Source organism: Fringilla coelebs, assembly GCF_963513975.1.
Source record: "Fringilla coelebs genome assembly, chromosome: 15".
NCBI lineage: Eukaryota > Metazoa > Chordata > Aves > Passeriformes > Fringillidae > Fringilla > Fringilla coelebs.
In genome coordinates this window covers 15840536-15855189 of record NC_140041.1, presented here as the reverse complement: position 1 = coordinate 15855189, position 14654 = coordinate 15840536, and the positions used below count along the sequence as shown (strand labels likewise).

The window sequence follows — 14654 nt, the reverse complement described above, 5'->3', positions numbered from 1 at the left end:
ATATATAGGATCAGGAGGGGGCGGAGCCAGCGGGCATTTCGGCCAATCACCATGCGCGCCTCTGCCTGCCGGGGCGGGCACGGCGGCGCCCTCTAGCGGGGAGGCTCGAGCTGCCCCGCCCGCTCCCCCCAATCCTCACAGCGGCGGCGGAGCCAGGTCCGGGACAGGCCTTTATTGACCAAACGGCACCGACCGGCACGGGCCACATCAAGCCCAGTCCCGCGCTCCGGGGCTCTCCCGGCTCAGCAGCCGCACCAGCTTGGCCCGAAGGGTGCTGTGAGGCTTGTGCCCGGAGCGCCCTGACAGCGCCTCCTGCCTTCCGCGCCCCCAGCCCGCGGCCCGGGGGGTCGGTGCCATGGCAGCCCGGTTGTCATAGACGGGCCCCCCCTCGCTGCTGTGGCCCTCGGGGGCCTGTCGGCACCCCAGCTCCCACTGCCCTTCCTCCTCCTCTTCCTGGGCCCCGGCTGGATGTGGTTCTGCAGTGAAGATGTTCTCGTAGAGATGCTCAGGGAGCCGCTTCCCCGAGGCCCAGGGCTCCCCAGAGCCTGGCTGCCCAGACACAAAGACAGGCTGCTGGCCCCGGGCGATGGAGGCATAGATGATGGGGCATGAAGCCTCTGGCTCTGGTGGGGTGAAGCGGAGGAGGTTGGCAGGGGGGTGGGAGGCAGGCTGTGTGCCCCCCAGGGCCGGGCTGGGCTGGGGTTCATCGTTCCCAGGCCCCCAGGGCTGGGGCTCAAGACCCTGTGCAAAGTGCTGGGGCTCCGAGACACAGAAGAGTCTGGGGTCCAGGGTGTCCTTGCCCTGCTGCTGGCAGGCAATGGCAGCAGCCACAGCCCGGCAGAGCTCAGGGGCCCGTGGGGTGCTGAAGGTGAAGGTGCCCTCGCCGGAGTCACTGCGGCGGCCAGCCTCGAAGGAGAAGACAGCCTGCAGGGTCAGAGGGGAGGGTGAGGGGCTGCCACCCAGCCTGGGCAGGCAACAGCCCCAAGAAGGGAGTGGGGATCTCACCTGATCCTGGCCAAACTTGCGAAGGAAGGGGTAGGGCCAGGTGAGCAAGGGCTGGCGGGATTGGGGGTCCTTCAGCGTCAGGCTCTGGGGAAGGGCCGAGAGCAGGTAGTGCCCATGCAGCCCGCAGCGGGTGGCCGCGTCTGTCGGGACCACCAGCACCAAGAATTCAGTCACTGTGGGAGCCAAAAAAGCCAGGGGTCAGCACTGCAGCACTGAGCTGCAGCCCACCCTGCCCTCTTCACTCTCCCTGCACATACGGTCCTGCCAGGACGAGTAGAGGGAGTTCTCCTCCATGGGGACAGCAGGGCTGGGCTGGGTCCTGGCACTGCTGGGCACTGTCTCTTTTCCACCCTGAAACAGAGGGATGTGAGTATGACCTGGGACAGGGAGGTGGGGGGAAGGACAAATCCCCTGCCTGCCCTGGGGCTTCTCAGCTCACCCACGTTGGGCTCTTGGCTCTGCCAGAGCCCTTGGTACCTGGAAGGCCAGCTGGCAGAGCTGGGTGATCCATTCATCGCGCCGCTCGGCTGCCAGCACATAGCTCTTCTCCGTGGTGGTGAGGTAGAAGGCGGCGGTGGCTTTGGGGCAGCTCTCTGTGCCCGCCGGGCCCACGGAGACGCAGTCAGAGAGGCGGATCACGCGGCGGGCACACCGCTGCAGGGACATCTTCTCTGGGACCGTGCCATCATCCCGCACATCAAACTTCTCCATGCGGGCCACGCCGGACGGGCTGGCAGCAAACAGCTGGGCTCGCATCTTCCTCCAGAACTTCTATGCACAGAAAGGGCAAAGGCAGGGAAAAAATGGGTCAGCAAACAGCTGGCAGCTGCATCTGGCAGCACTGCCCTCCATACAGCGCACAAGGGGCATAGGGGAGTCCCAGGCCACACCTGACAAGTGTTGTTGGAGGGCACAGAGAACAGGGGCCAGCACAGACCCCTGAACTATGGGACAGGGCAGGCCCGAAGCTGGGCTGAGGGGAGTCTTGCCCCGAGCGGGCTTGGCATGGCAGACTGGGTGAGTCACACTCACTGCCGGCTCCCTGAGCACCAGGTCCTGCTCTTTGTTCCCTGCTGCAAGTGCTGGCCTGCCGACCTGCAGCTGAGCTCTCAAGCTGTTCTCAGGACAGACCCTGATGCAAATTAAAGCCATTTTGAGCTGCTGAGGCTCCTGCTGGCAGCCTCACATCTGCTCAGCAGCCTGCTTCCTCCCAGGGGAGCCTCTGCAGCACCAGCACCTTCCCAGTCTGTCACGGGATAGCGGGGGCGCATGCCACCATGTACCTCAAAAGTGCAGCAGAGCCTCCGCCCTGCAGGAACCAGATGCAGCCCAGCACCCAAAATACCCACCGCCCCCAGCCCACCTGCCTCCTCCACGGCAGGGCACCACCTCCTCACACACAGGGCTGCCTGCTGTGCTTCCAGGGCTTGGTTCTTGTTCAGCAAGGAGCTCAGAGTGCAATTGCAGCCCCACACATCCACTGAGACCCCCACGGGACATGGCCACCCTGCCATGGCATGACCAGTGTGCCAGCAGGACCTACTTTGCCCACACCCGACAGCTCCCTGGAGCTGGCCCAACCCCATGGTACTCTCACTGTGTCGCCCATACCTTGTCCCAAGGGCTGTGGCACTCAGTGCCCCTCCGAGGGCACAGAGGAGCAGCCCAAGCCAAGAGGGTGTCACTGGATGGTGCTGGCCCCACAAGGATGGGCCGATGGGGGACACATCCCACGTGCTGGGCCACGGCCCCACTCACTCACACACATACACACACACCCCCAAATGCTGGAGCTGCGCCATATTAATAATGCATGTTTATTCTTCCATTGAGACTCACGCGGTGACCAAGCAAGAAGGACCCAACACACAGGCGAGCCAGAGTGGGTGCCCACAGAGATGAGTTCCCTCAGCCCCATGGGAAAGCCCCACTTTCAGAGCTGCTGAGCCCAGGGCTCCCCCAAGGGCAGCTCCAACGGGTCTGGCTGCAGTCGCCCCTTTCCAGGCGGCTGAGGGCCCAGCCTCATGACAAATCAGGGCACACCCTCTACCAACCCCAAATCCACCCTTTACCTTTCCAAATTTGGTGTGCTGCACATAAAGGATCCCATCCTTCACTGGTCTCTCCATGGGCCCAGTTCACCCCGGCAGCCAGCGCAAGGGTAAGGGACTTGGGCTACCCGCAGCGCAGAAAATGTGACTGCTGCAGTCGAAGGGAAGGCATGGGGCAGACTTCCGTCTCAGAGAGACTTCCCCTTTTTGGGGTGTGGGATGGGGGGCAGAGGCTGGGCCACAGGAGGTGTCCATGTGCCCGCCCTCCCCCTCACAGCAGGGCAGTGGGGCAGAACGTGGGGGCAGAGCACAGGAAGCACCTCGTGGAGCGCCTGACATGAACACAGCATGCTCCACCTCACCCCTGGCTGCATCCTCCCAGCATGTCTGGGGAGACAGGAACAGCCACCCGAGAATGCACAAACCCAGGTGAGGGAGATGGGCCCAAACTGGGTGGATTTGTGAGGAGCAACACAAGACCCTGACCTCATCACTGCACGGGGTTGGCAGAAGCAGCAGACCAGTCGCCCCACCTGGGGCTTTCTCTTGCCCTGAGGCACTGCTACCTGCTTGCCCAACACAGCACTGATGTAATTGGGCTGTTGCAGCACAGCTCCATACATTTCCTTCCAGGCCAGGAGCTTCACCAGGCTGAGCTAGCAACAGTCCCAGTGACCAAAATTCCAGAAAAGGGCGCACAGAAGTGCAAGACAGGCCTCTGGGCTGACAGGAAACCCAGGCCCACCCAGGAGCAGCACACTCTCCAGGCTAGAAGTCCATAGAGCTGTGGGCCAGGTAGTCCTTGCGGCCGATGTTGCTGACTTGCTTGGTCTGCATGGCCTCCAGCTTGGGGCAGTCGGTGATGCGATGGCCCAGGCCACCACAGAAGGCACAGCCCCGTTCACCTGCAATGGGAGGAATGGGGTCAGGGCCAGCACAGTGCCACGCCAGGGCAGCACGGTGCCACACCAGGACAGCAGCCCCCACTCCAGAACAAAGGGGCTACACCAGTGTCTCCCCAATGCTGGGGCACTGGAAGCTGGAGGGTCCCATCTGGAGCCCAGGTTTTGCAGCAGCCCCACAGGGGTCCCTGTGTCAGCCTGGGGGCTCTCACCATTGATGTCCAACATGGTCTCGTCCCCACAGTGCAGCACCTGGAGCACAGGTGGCACCTTCTGCTTCGCCTCCAGGAGCAGAGCCTTCAGGTCCATCAGCACTGACTCGTCTGGGGGCAGAGACACAGGTCAGGCAAAGCCATCCTGCTTGCTCAGAACACCCCCTTGGCACTGCCCAGCTGCCCCCAGCCCCCAGCCCCGTGCTGTTCCTCACCACAGGCCTTGTTGATGAAGGTGGTGGCAATGCCAGTGTTGCCTGAACGGCCTGTACGCCCGATGCGGTGAACTGTGGAGACAGGGACAGGATCAGCCCTGGGTGAGCACAGTGTGACAGACCATCCCTGTCCCAGGACGCTGCAGGGACAGGCACAGAGCCTTGCTGGCCGCTAGACCCCTCCCACAAGGGCCAGTGCCTACCATAGTTCTCAATCTCCTCTGGCATGTCATAGTTGATGACGTGCTGGATGGCTGGGAAGTCCAGGCCCTTGGAAGCAACGTCAGTGGCAACCAGGACATCCTTCTTCCCATCCCGGAAGGCCTCAATGGCTTTTGTCCGTTCTTCCTGATCTGCAAAGGCCCAGCAGAGAAGATCAGTGAGGGCAGAGCTTCCAGCCCTACCTACTGCAGCCAACATTCTGGCCTCAGAGTCAAGCATTGCTTCCTCAGGCAGCCTTTCTCCTACAGCCCATAGGGACCTGCACTGTGTTTATGCCTGCTGTTACAACATGGAGCTCACTCCTGACACTGTCACAGCCCTTCCTCACACCATCAACAACAGCTCCAGGCTGGCACCTCCCATGGCCACACACATTCCTGGTAGGACTGGGGTCACACCAGGAGCCCAGGCTGCTCTGGGACACTCACTCACCTTTTCCTCCATGGATGGCCACAGCTTCCACACCCTTGAGCAGTAGGTACTCGTGGATTGCATCGACATCTGCCTTCTTCTCTGCGAAGATCAGCACCTGTGGCAGCACAGGCATCATATCAGAGCCCTTTCTGCAGGCTGGCACTGCTGGCACCAGCACAGCTCCCTGGGGAAGCCCACTCCCTCTTGCTGAGCAAAGCACACAGCACTGCTGATCCCCAGTATGGCTCAGTCACGTGCCCACTCCACACAGGGGGTCCCTCCTCCTAACTTGCCCCATGCCCCAGCATGACCACACTGTCCCCAGCATACTCACAGGTGGGGGGGTCTTCTGCAGGCACTCCAGCAGGTACACCATCTTGGCCTCCTCTTTCACATACTCCACCTCCTAGGAACAAGCAGAGACAGGGGTCAGGCAGCAGAGGAACTGCCACTGCTTGGTATCCCTTAGCTGGGAAGGAGGGCCAAGAACCCCAGCTCGCTGGCAGAGAAAGGAATTAAGTGCCCTCATGAATGTCTCTGGCCTCCCACAGAGGCACGAAGGAGCACCCAAACACCTCACCTGCACAACATCCAGGCTGGCAGCACCTGCTCGCCCAACATTAATGGTGATGGGCTTCACCAGGGCACTCTTGGCAAAGTTCTGGATTTTCTTGGGCATTGTGGCACTGAAGAGGAGGGTTTGCCGCTGACCCTGCACAGGGAAGAAGCCTTTAGCACTCACCCAACCTGGCATATGCAGGACTGAGCTTCAGGGTGCTCCTGTCATGGCAGTTCAGTACCTTGAAGTAGGAGAAGATGGTGCGGATGTCCCCCTCAAAGCCCATATCGATCATCCTGTCAGCCTCATCCAGGGCCAGGTACCGGCAGATGTCCAGGCTCACCATCTTCTTCTGCAGCAGGTCCATCAGGCGCCCAGGGGTTGCCACCATCATGTGTACCCCACTGTGGGGTGAGAGGAGGCTGCAGTCAGGCCCTGGGCATTCCTGCCCCATGCAGGACACCTCCCTCGCACACAACTTTCACCCCCTACATTGTCCTAAAGCCAGGGTGCCACTCCTTAGCTCCCTGCCAGAAAACAGAGCACCTCCAGCCCCACGGACTTCCCCAGAAGGTCTTACTGTTTGATGGTCTCCATCTGCTCCTTGACAGACATGCCCCCGATGCAGAGGGCGCAGCGCAGCGGGGGCAGCCCATCCTCCTGCAGCAGGCGACAGTAGTACTCCAGGATGCCGTGGGTCTGCCGTGCCAGCTCCCGCTGCAGAGACAAAACCAGCTCGTTCCTACACCTCTGTGCAGGCAGAATTTAGGACTGCCACTGCAAGCAATCACAGCCTCCTCCTGGCACTCACCGAGGGACAGATGATGAGTCCATAGGGTCCCTCTCGCTTAGAGAATGGCAGCCTCTTCTCCTGCTCCAGGCAGAACATGATCACAGGGAGGGTGAACACTAAGGTCTTCCCAGAGCCAGTGAATGCAATGCCAATCATATCCCTTCCTGAGAGTCTGCCAGAGAAACAGGGCCGATGGAGAGGAGGAACATCATGGAACAGCTCAAACCTCCAGGGCTGAGCAGGGTGACAGGGTGCATCTGTCACCACGGAAGAGCGCCTGGCCTGCACCCCTGAGCGAGCTGTGCAAACAGCCACTCTGTACTCTGGGATGGGGACAGAGCACTCACATTGTGGGGATGCCCTGGATCTGTATGGGCGTTGGCTGCTGGATTCCTTTTTTCTTCAAGCCTCTTAGGATAGCTGTCAGAGAACAAGGGATAATACACGTTCATGACCTGAACTATTTCCTCTCTTTTCCCACTCAGGTCCCAGCAGCAGCTCTTCCACCAGTGACAAACACCCCTCAGGCTAACAGCCAGGAAAAAGGTGGGATCCCTTCCAGGCTCCACTCCTGGCCTACCTGCTGGGAACTTCATCTCCTTGAAGCTCTTGATGGGGGGTGGGATGCCCTCCCCCTCCACCAGGATGTGGTACTTCTTGCGCACACGGTCGTGCCGTGCCTCCGACATGCCCAGGATGTAGCGAGGGGCTCTCCAGCTGTGAAAGCAGCAGAAACAGGTCATGGTGCACAATGGGGCCAGGGCTCCAGAACCAGCAGCACCCATGGAGGAATTCAGGGGAACTCCCTGTTAGGCTCCAATATCCTCCCAGATAAAACAAGGGGGCTCCTCCATGGAGTGAGCTTGAGAGCAGATCTGAGCCAGTTCCATGCATTAAACCCTTCCCCAAAATCTCAGTGAAAAGTGCTAAGCTAACAGCTGAGAACAGCATATGGATGTTGGATGGAACATGCCAGAAACACCTGGACACACCTCAATCATCTCCCTGACACTGCCTCAGAACCACTGAAGTTGGAAAAGACCTTGGAGATCACTGAGCCCAGCCTTTGATCTGTCACCACCTTGACACTGCTGCCTCAAGCAGCACTGGCTCCAAAGGCTCCTCCAGACTCTTTCTCTGGCTTAGTGATCTCCCAGACCTGAAGACCAACCCTCAGACCTACTAGTTTAACATAAATGTCCTTTATCAAGCTTTACTGTATACAAAACAACACCCAGTGTAACTCAATAGCATTTAATTTTAGAGATAATGACACAAACCCAGTCACTCAGGCAAGAGGCTGCAGAGCTGCACTGCTCCTGCAAGACTCTGTGGGTTTCAGCTCCCTTCAGCCACCATGAAGTGATGTTTTCAGAAGGACAACTTCTGAGTTGTGCTGTGAAACTTACCTAGTTTTAATTGGGTCATCATAGGTGATACCCTTGGCCATCTCCTTCACTGACATCAGAGCTGCAGGAACAAAGATGGTCACTCAGAGCAAACTCTCCTTATCCACATCAACCTCACTAGACAAACAGTTTGGGAGATCATGTCTGGAGACAGAAGAGGAGAAGCAGCAGCACAGACAGCCCCTCTGGCACAGGAACACCCAGTGCTGCTGTGCCTAGAGCCCTGTCACAGCCATGTCTCAGCTAAGGCAGGCAGTGCCAGCTGAGGGCACCAATTGTCACCTCCAGCCTCACCCCTGAGTATGAGCACTCCCAAAGCAGGGAGCAGCTCTCTGCTGCCCTGGGAGCTCTGGAGACAGACCTGAGACACAGAGCTCCCACTCACCTCGGCCCTCTGCCACGCTCTCCAGGATCTTCTCTTCCTCCTTCAGCTGCTTCTCCTTAGCTGACTCCTTCCGAGCTGGGGAGAGACAAAAAGCAATGAGGGGGTTTGCTGTCCCCTGAAAGCCACACAGTGCTGCCACCAGCTCCTCCCTTACCTTCCGCCTTCTCTTTGAGGTGCTGGTGCTGGTCCAGCAGACTGATGTTGGACTGGGGTCCCAGCGGGATGTCATCCTCGTCCCCGCGCTGCTCGCTCCCGCTGTCCCGCTGCTCCTCCTCGGACACCACCTTCCGCCGCATCTGCAGCAGCTTCTGCAGCTGCAAGCACGCGGATGGAGGCGCAGTGAGCAGCCTGGCGGCGGGAGGGCCGCTCGGAGCCCTCGCCGGGCAGCCCCGTTACCCCATTACCATCTGCTGCTTGCGCTGCTTGACGGGCACGTAGGGCACGTAGTCATCGTCATCCTCTCCGGACAGGTCGGACGTGTCCGCCGGCTCCTCGCGCTGCCTCTGTGGGGAAACACGCGGTGAGGGGAGCCCGGGGCGGCACCGAGAGCGCGGAGCGGGCGGTACCGGGGGTCGGGCCCGCTCCCACCTTCCGCTCCGCCACGGCCTCCATGGCTCCTTCCCGGAAGAGATCCAGGAAGTTACGTCATCGCGTACAGCGCCATCGCCTAGCAACGCGCAGGGGGCGCCACTGGGCTGGAGCTGCGACTCGGCACGACGGGTCCCCGCGGAGGCCAAACTGGCGCGGAATGCGTTCTAAATCTCTCCTCTCCCGCCCCCCGATTTCCCCGGCGCGGCAGAAAGCAGCAGACACCGGGGTTTAAATAAAATAAAAAATTAAAAAGTTCTTTATTGGGTCCAGCACGGTCCTTCCCCGCGGCACGGGGAGCCGCGTGCCCGCGGAGAGGGGGACGGGACGGCCGGGATCACCCCGCGGGGAGGGGCAGGAGGATGGAGGGAGCCCCGGGGGTCCCCGCGGGGCAGGAGAGCACCGGGGCCCCCCGCGAAGGAGGACCCCACCAAGGTGAGGCGGGGGGCACAGTGAGGAGAGGCGAGCGGCCGTGGGTGGGTGGGGGTGGCCCCTCCGCACCTCACTGGGCTGCGCTGGAAGTGGTTTTCTTCAGGGTGAAGTTGGTCCAGTTCACGGCCACCTTCTGCCGCGTCTGCTTGGCCGAGTCTAGGCAGAACCTGGCAGGGAGAGAACAGCCCCGGTCAGCCCCCAGCCCAGCGGGACCCCCAGCCACAGCCAGCTCCCAGCCCCTTCATGCCTCCAGCCCTGCTGGCAGAGCTCAGCCTCTCATGGCTCTCCCCTCACCTTTTGAAATACTCCACTTCTCTGTCAGTCTCGTCCATCTCTGCCCCATCCAGGTCCTTGGGCAGGAACACATCATCTGGGAAAGCAGAGCAGAGGGTCAGCACTGCAGGGCAGGGAGGGGCTGCCAGCTGGGCAAGGGGCCACCGAGAGGATGGTGGTGCACAGCGGTGCTCCCAGCACTCACCAATCGAGGTATTGGATTTCTCCACTTTGTTTCGGCTCTTCCTGCTCTTGCCCTTGGGCTGGGGGGAGCCCCCCAGGGCAAGGTGGGTGGCCAGGGCAGGTGGCTGCTGCGGTGCCAGCTCCGGCAGCTCCGCTTTGCCCTCTCCCCTCCGGCCTTTCCACTCGCTGGTTCTCTCCTTCTCCCCCCTGGCAGCGCTGCTGCAGGCCCAAGGCTGCCCCTTGCCGCTCTCCCCAGGCTCAGCACAGCCGCTCGCCCGCGGTGGCTCCGGGGCACTGGCCTTGGAAGGGTGCTTGGTTCCCAGCACCTGCCCCTTCCCACCAGGGCTCTCCAGCCGGGCCTGGCCGCTGGGCACAGGCGTGCTGCCCTCCCCTTTCTTTGCCTGCCCGTTCTGCCGCTTGTTCTTCCTCTGCCGGCTCCCTGCAGGCAGCGGCTCCGGCGGCTCCGGCCCCTTGGGCTGCGGCCCCTCCTTGGGCTCCAGGCTCAGCCCGGTGCCGTCCGCAGCCGAGTCCGCAGCCTTGGACTGCACCCAGATCATGCGGGACAGGCTGGGCACGGCGCTCAGGCGTTTCACCACGCCGTTCTCGGCCGCTGGGGCTGGCGGGGGCTCCCCGGGCCCCTCGCCCCATCGGGGGCCCAGCTCACCCCGCAGCAGTGTGTGGCTCTTGGCAGGGCCCAGGCTGAGCGGGGCCAGCGCCAGGTCTATGTCCTGCAGGTCAGAAGACCCGTTGAGGTTGGAGAGCAGGTTCTTCTGCTCCAGGACAGCTGCCTTCTTGGGGAAGTCATTGACATCCAGGTTGAGGTCGTAGACGCTGAAACTGGCCCGGATGGAGTCCTTGATGGTGTTCTTGATCTCCTGCAGCCGGCTGCTGAGGAAGCTGTTCACCCGCTCCAGCTCCAGTTCTGGCCACTCCAGCAGCTTCTCCTCAGCTGGCTCCCTGGCCTGGCTGGCTGCAGGGGCACGCTCTGCCCGCTTCTGGGCCTCTGCCTCCAGCTGGGCTTTCTCCTTCTCCTGCAACACAGGTGCCATGAGGATCATTTGGTCTGGGCCACAGAACCGCGGGTGCAGGACACAGAGCTTTGCTCCAGCTTTGCCTGACAGCAAACTCTAGGGCAGCTGCTCAGCACAGCTACACCACATCTTCCACAGCCCCTAAACTGTCACATTTCCCCCATGGGCACTGCAACAGCTGGACACTGCACACCTGACACTGCTCTGGGCACCAGAGCACCAGAAAGAGCCATTATGGCACCACCTCTCCCTACCAGAGATGCATGGTGTCAAAATGTGGCATGGGGCAGATTGGAGAGTGCAGCCCAAAGCACCCAGAAGGGCTGGGCAACTTTCTACAGGAACAGAGGCAGGAAGAGCCCTACATGGGGACAGGCAGTGCTACCACTTTGGGTGAGAGTGACACAGAATTCAAAAACCCAAATGGATGCAAGGGAGAGAAGGAAAAGCCCTGCCAGCAACACAGACCTACCCGGCCCTCCTCCTGCAATCCCAGCCCCTGCTCAGCCTCACCTTCTTCTTCTGCTTGTGCCGTGCCCGCTTGGCTGCCTTGGCACTGTTCATGGGCTTGGGCTCTGTGCTGTTGATGTAGTCCAGAAGCTCGTCCACATTGCGGTGGTCCACAGCAGGCTCCCCTGTGCTGCTGTTGTGCCCTAGTTTCTGTGGCAGCTCCTCTTTTCTCTTGGTGAGGCGAGAACGCAACTTCTCTCGGATCTCAGCGTAGTTGCGGCTCGTGGGAGCAGCCGGGGGCTGTGGAATGTGAATGCTGTCAGCCAGACACCAGCCAGCATGAGGGGCAGGCAGCCCCAGCTCCCCCAACAGCCCCCCGTGACCTTCCAGCCACTCCTTTCCCTGCAGTCTCAGCAAGACAAGTCAGCACAAACAGCCCTAGTGAGCTCTTCCACCGTGAAGCCACAGGGCTTGGCCGGCTGCTCCGAGCCCTGGGGCTGGGCAGGCGGCTGCGAGTCGGGAGCAAGGGACCAGCAGGCTGATGAAGCAGGGTAGAAAGGAAGTGGGGGATGTCGGTGCCTGTAGGAAACAGCTGTGGCCACACCTGCCCACCTCCCACTCTGGGCACAGGGACCGAGTGATGTCTCCCCACCAAAGCAAGGACCAGGGGTGGCTGCAGACCAGCCCCTCACTCACCGCGTTGTGGCCGAAGAACTCACAGTAGCAGCAGTCGCAGAACTTCCCATCTTTCTGGTTGGTGGAGGAGGAGGTGCAGGAACTGCGCTCTGAGCTGCTGTCCTCATCCTCCCCGAGCCCCTCGTCTGCCTCGCAGGGCTGCGGCGGGTGGCAGCTGGTACCGTTTGGGAATTTGTGCCCTTTGCAAGAGGGGTCCCTGAGGAGAAGAGGAGAAGGGTGAGAGGTGAGCAGGCGCCAGGGTATCTCAAAAATTGCCCCATGCTATGCATGTAGGAACAGCTCTCCTGGGGAAGCTTGTGCCCAAGCAGAAGGACAAACCCCCTCCCCTGCATTCTCCTTTTCTGGGGAAGATGCCCGAGGAGCCCACAGGAGCAGCAATCTGTCACTCCCAGCCCTCAGGGCCTCTGGCCAGCAGGAGGCTGGTGCAGCAGAGCCCCAGCGAGCCAGGCCCTGGGCTGGGAGCAGGGCAAGGCGAGGTACTCACTGGGGGCAGCAGGTAGCACAGGTGAGGAACACTGGGACTGTGCAGCTGCCAGACATCCCCGTGTGAGGCAGGCCCAGCTCACAAGGGCACGGGCTACCCAGCTCAGAGACAGGGAGGCCAGGGCACAGCCCATAGTGTCGTTCCTCAAGATCCAGCTCAGGACCTGACTGGCTCTCCACAGAGAGAGCTAATTAGCAGAGAGGAAGCAATGTGCTCTCCCCCAGGGCACAGGCAGCCCAGAAAGGGCCAGAGGAAGAGGTGAGCAGAACAAGTCCACAGGCTTCATCTTCTCAAGGACCTTTGCTCAGTGCCACAGCTGCCTGACAGGTCTCAGTGACATAGGTCCTGCTGGCCAACTGCAGGTTGATCAGGATGTTCCTTTGGGTCTTTTAGCTGGAGGAGAAGCACAGCCTCTTCTGCACCACAGAACCAAAGGACAACCGCAGGAGCAACACGCGCTGGGAGAGAAAGAGCTTCGCCTTTGGTCAGCAGCAGTGGAACTGGCCCACAAAGACCGCAGCTTCCTGCACCACCATGCCAGGGCAGTCAGTCCCTCCACAGGGAGAAGTGCATCCATGGTCAGGGATGGGAGAAAAGGCATGTGGCACCGCAAGGAGAGGCTGGAAGCAGGCAGGGCTCCTCTACTCACCTGTTCATGCTGGGCAGCTGGTGGGAGGCAGGAGGAGGGATGAGTGAAGTGCTGCAGTGCCCGTTGCAGGGATGAGCACAGCCTGACAGCGGCGGCGGCATCTTCAGCAGCGGCACGTTGGCAGGGGGCAGGTGAGGGCTCTTGCACGGCCCTGGGCTGTGAGAGGCTGCGCTGGCCGGGGGGGACTCGGACACCGGCTTGGGGGCCGCCGCCTGCGCGCTGGGAGCAGGGAAGAGCGCGGCCTGCGAGGAGGTGCCCAGCGGGATGTGTGGTGGGGAGCTGAAGGGCCCCGCATGGGGAGGTGTCTGCTTGGAGGGGATCAGCGCCGGGGCTGCGAGGGGAGGCCGGTGGGACTGTTGGGAGGAGCAGTGAGGTCGGAGTGCTGATGATGCTCTGAGGAGTGGAAGGCCTCACCTGCAGAGAGGCAGGAGCAGAGACAGTCAGACACTGGCTGTGCTGCACGGACCAAGGCCATGCTCAGAGCCACCCACCACCTTTGCACAAACTGTTTCTCCTCCCAGATGACAGAGTGCTTGGGATAGAAGCCATCCCTGCTCACACAGGGCCCTGGGGTCAGTGTGCCTCCCCCACAGGATCCAGCCCTGCCCCATGGAGAACAGGGCAAGAGGAAAGGCTCTGGAGCAGCAGGGCAGGAGGCAGTGGCCGGTGCTGTCCCTGGACACGTACCTGGCGGGGTGGCCCTCCGGCACAAGCTTTTGAACTGCTTCGGCAGCGTCTTGCAGAAGTCGAGTGAGGTAGGCAGAGGAGAGCCCGGTGTGGCGTTGCTGGAGGTGGCAGAGGCCGTGTGGCTGTAGGGACAGGCCTTCAGCCCCGGCGCCATGGCTGACACCTGGCTGGCGCATTCCGGAGACAGAGCAAGGCCAGGGTGCTTGTCGCCTGGAAGGAGAGCAGAGCTGGGGCTGAATCCCAGCAACATCTGCATTTTCCAAAGGGGCCCAATATGCTGCTGATACTGAGATTCAGAGGCCCAGCCTGCCCACCCTTGCCCACAAGGAAACCACCTAAGCCAAGAACTGGGCAGAAAGCTCTGCTCAACCCCACAGCTAGCTTCAGCTCACCTAGTGCAGCTGGGGGAGTCCCAAGGGGGCTGCCCTGCACAGTCCCGTTGGTGTGCTGCGAGTTCCAGAGGCCCGAGAGCTTATGAGCAGACAAAAACGAGCTGGGGTCCCAGTCCCCTGAGTTCCCGTGGCACGAGGAAGAAGAAGACGAAGAGGAGGAGGAAGAGGAGTGTGAGCCACCCCCACAAGACTGCGACTTGCAGGTTGTGTGGGATAACGAGACCTACCAAAGGAAACACAGAATGAAGTGGCTGAGGGGACACCTTGGCCCCCAGGTGTCAGCACTAAGACTCCCCCCATTGTAGCAAGGGCTCAGGTCATGTGAACCCCTTTTATCACTGTCTTGGGAGTGACAAACACCCCCTCCATCCAACACCAACACAGCCTGACTCACAGAGGCTGGGCCATGCCACGGGCCACACACCTGTACTGTGCCCCTGTGCTGGTCCCACTCACACTAGGGCAGGGTTAAATAAAGCCAGGCAGGAGCCAGCTCCTCTACCCAAGCCCCATGCACAGGCAGGCACTTGCCCTGGCAGCCACTGCCTCTCTCTGCGTCATGAAAGGAGCAGCCCCCGGGGCTGGGGGACGCGCACAACGTGCAGCAGAGGAAAGCAGTGGC

General features: G+C 61.3%; 3 protein-coding genes across 4 annotated transcripts; all 3 read right to left on the bottom strand.

The window, feature by feature from the left end:
- Positions 1 to 207: 207 nt before the first annotated feature.
- On the bottom strand, positions 208 to 3137 carry DOK3 (docking protein 3; the record flags this gene model as incomplete). The annotated part of the gene is made up of 5 exons (XM_084215609.1): positions 3078 to 3137; positions 1483 to 1776; positions 1263 to 1356; positions 1006 to 1178; positions 208 to 924 (listed from the first exon to the last, which is right to left on the bottom strand). Exons 1-5 carry the CDS (start codon positions 3132 to 3134, stop codon positions 208 to 210), a joined length of 1335 nt encoding a protein of 444 aa, XP_084071735.1. The 5' UTR covers positions 3135 to 3137.
- Positions 3138 to 3147: 10 nt separating this feature from the next.
- On the bottom strand, positions 3148 to 8801 carry DDX41 (DEAD-box helicase 41). The gene is made up of 17 exons (XM_084215608.1): positions 8756 to 8801; positions 8572 to 8670; positions 8322 to 8481; positions 8168 to 8242; positions 7783 to 7843; positions 6954 to 7090; positions 6721 to 6793; positions 6392 to 6545; positions 6161 to 6297; positions 5822 to 5984; positions 5602 to 5733; positions 5356 to 5427; positions 5040 to 5136; positions 4589 to 4738; positions 4386 to 4457; positions 4171 to 4281; positions 3148 to 3961 (listed from the first exon to the last, which is right to left on the bottom strand). The coding sequence occupies exons 1-17, from the start codon at positions 8777 to 8779 to the stop codon at positions 3825 to 3827; spliced, it is 1854 nt and encodes a 617-aa protein (XP_084071734.1). The 5' UTR covers positions 8780 to 8801; the 3' UTR covers positions 3148 to 3824.
- Positions 8802 to 8985: 184 nt separating this feature from the next.
- Positions 8986 to 13182, bottom strand: FAM193B (family with sequence similarity 193 member B). 2 transcript variants are annotated; one of them, XM_084215942.1, is made up of 6 exons: positions 12954 to 13182; positions 11821 to 12016; positions 11188 to 11424; positions 9666 to 10674; positions 9482 to 9557; positions 8986 to 9354 (listed from the first exon to the last, which is right to left on the bottom strand). In XM_084215942.1, the coding sequence occupies exons 1-6, from the start codon at positions 13052 to 13054 to the stop codon at positions 9258 to 9260; spliced, it is 1716 nt and encodes a 571-aa protein (XP_084072068.1). In that variant the 5' UTR covers positions 13055 to 13182; the 3' UTR covers positions 8986 to 9257. The 2 variants fall into 2 exon arrangements, with proteins under 2 accessions (XP_084072068.1, XP_084072067.1); XM_084215941.1 differs by lacking the exon at positions 12954 to 13182 and adding an exon at positions 12305 to 12411.
- Between the last annotated feature and the right edge of the window lie 1472 nt (positions 13183 to 14654).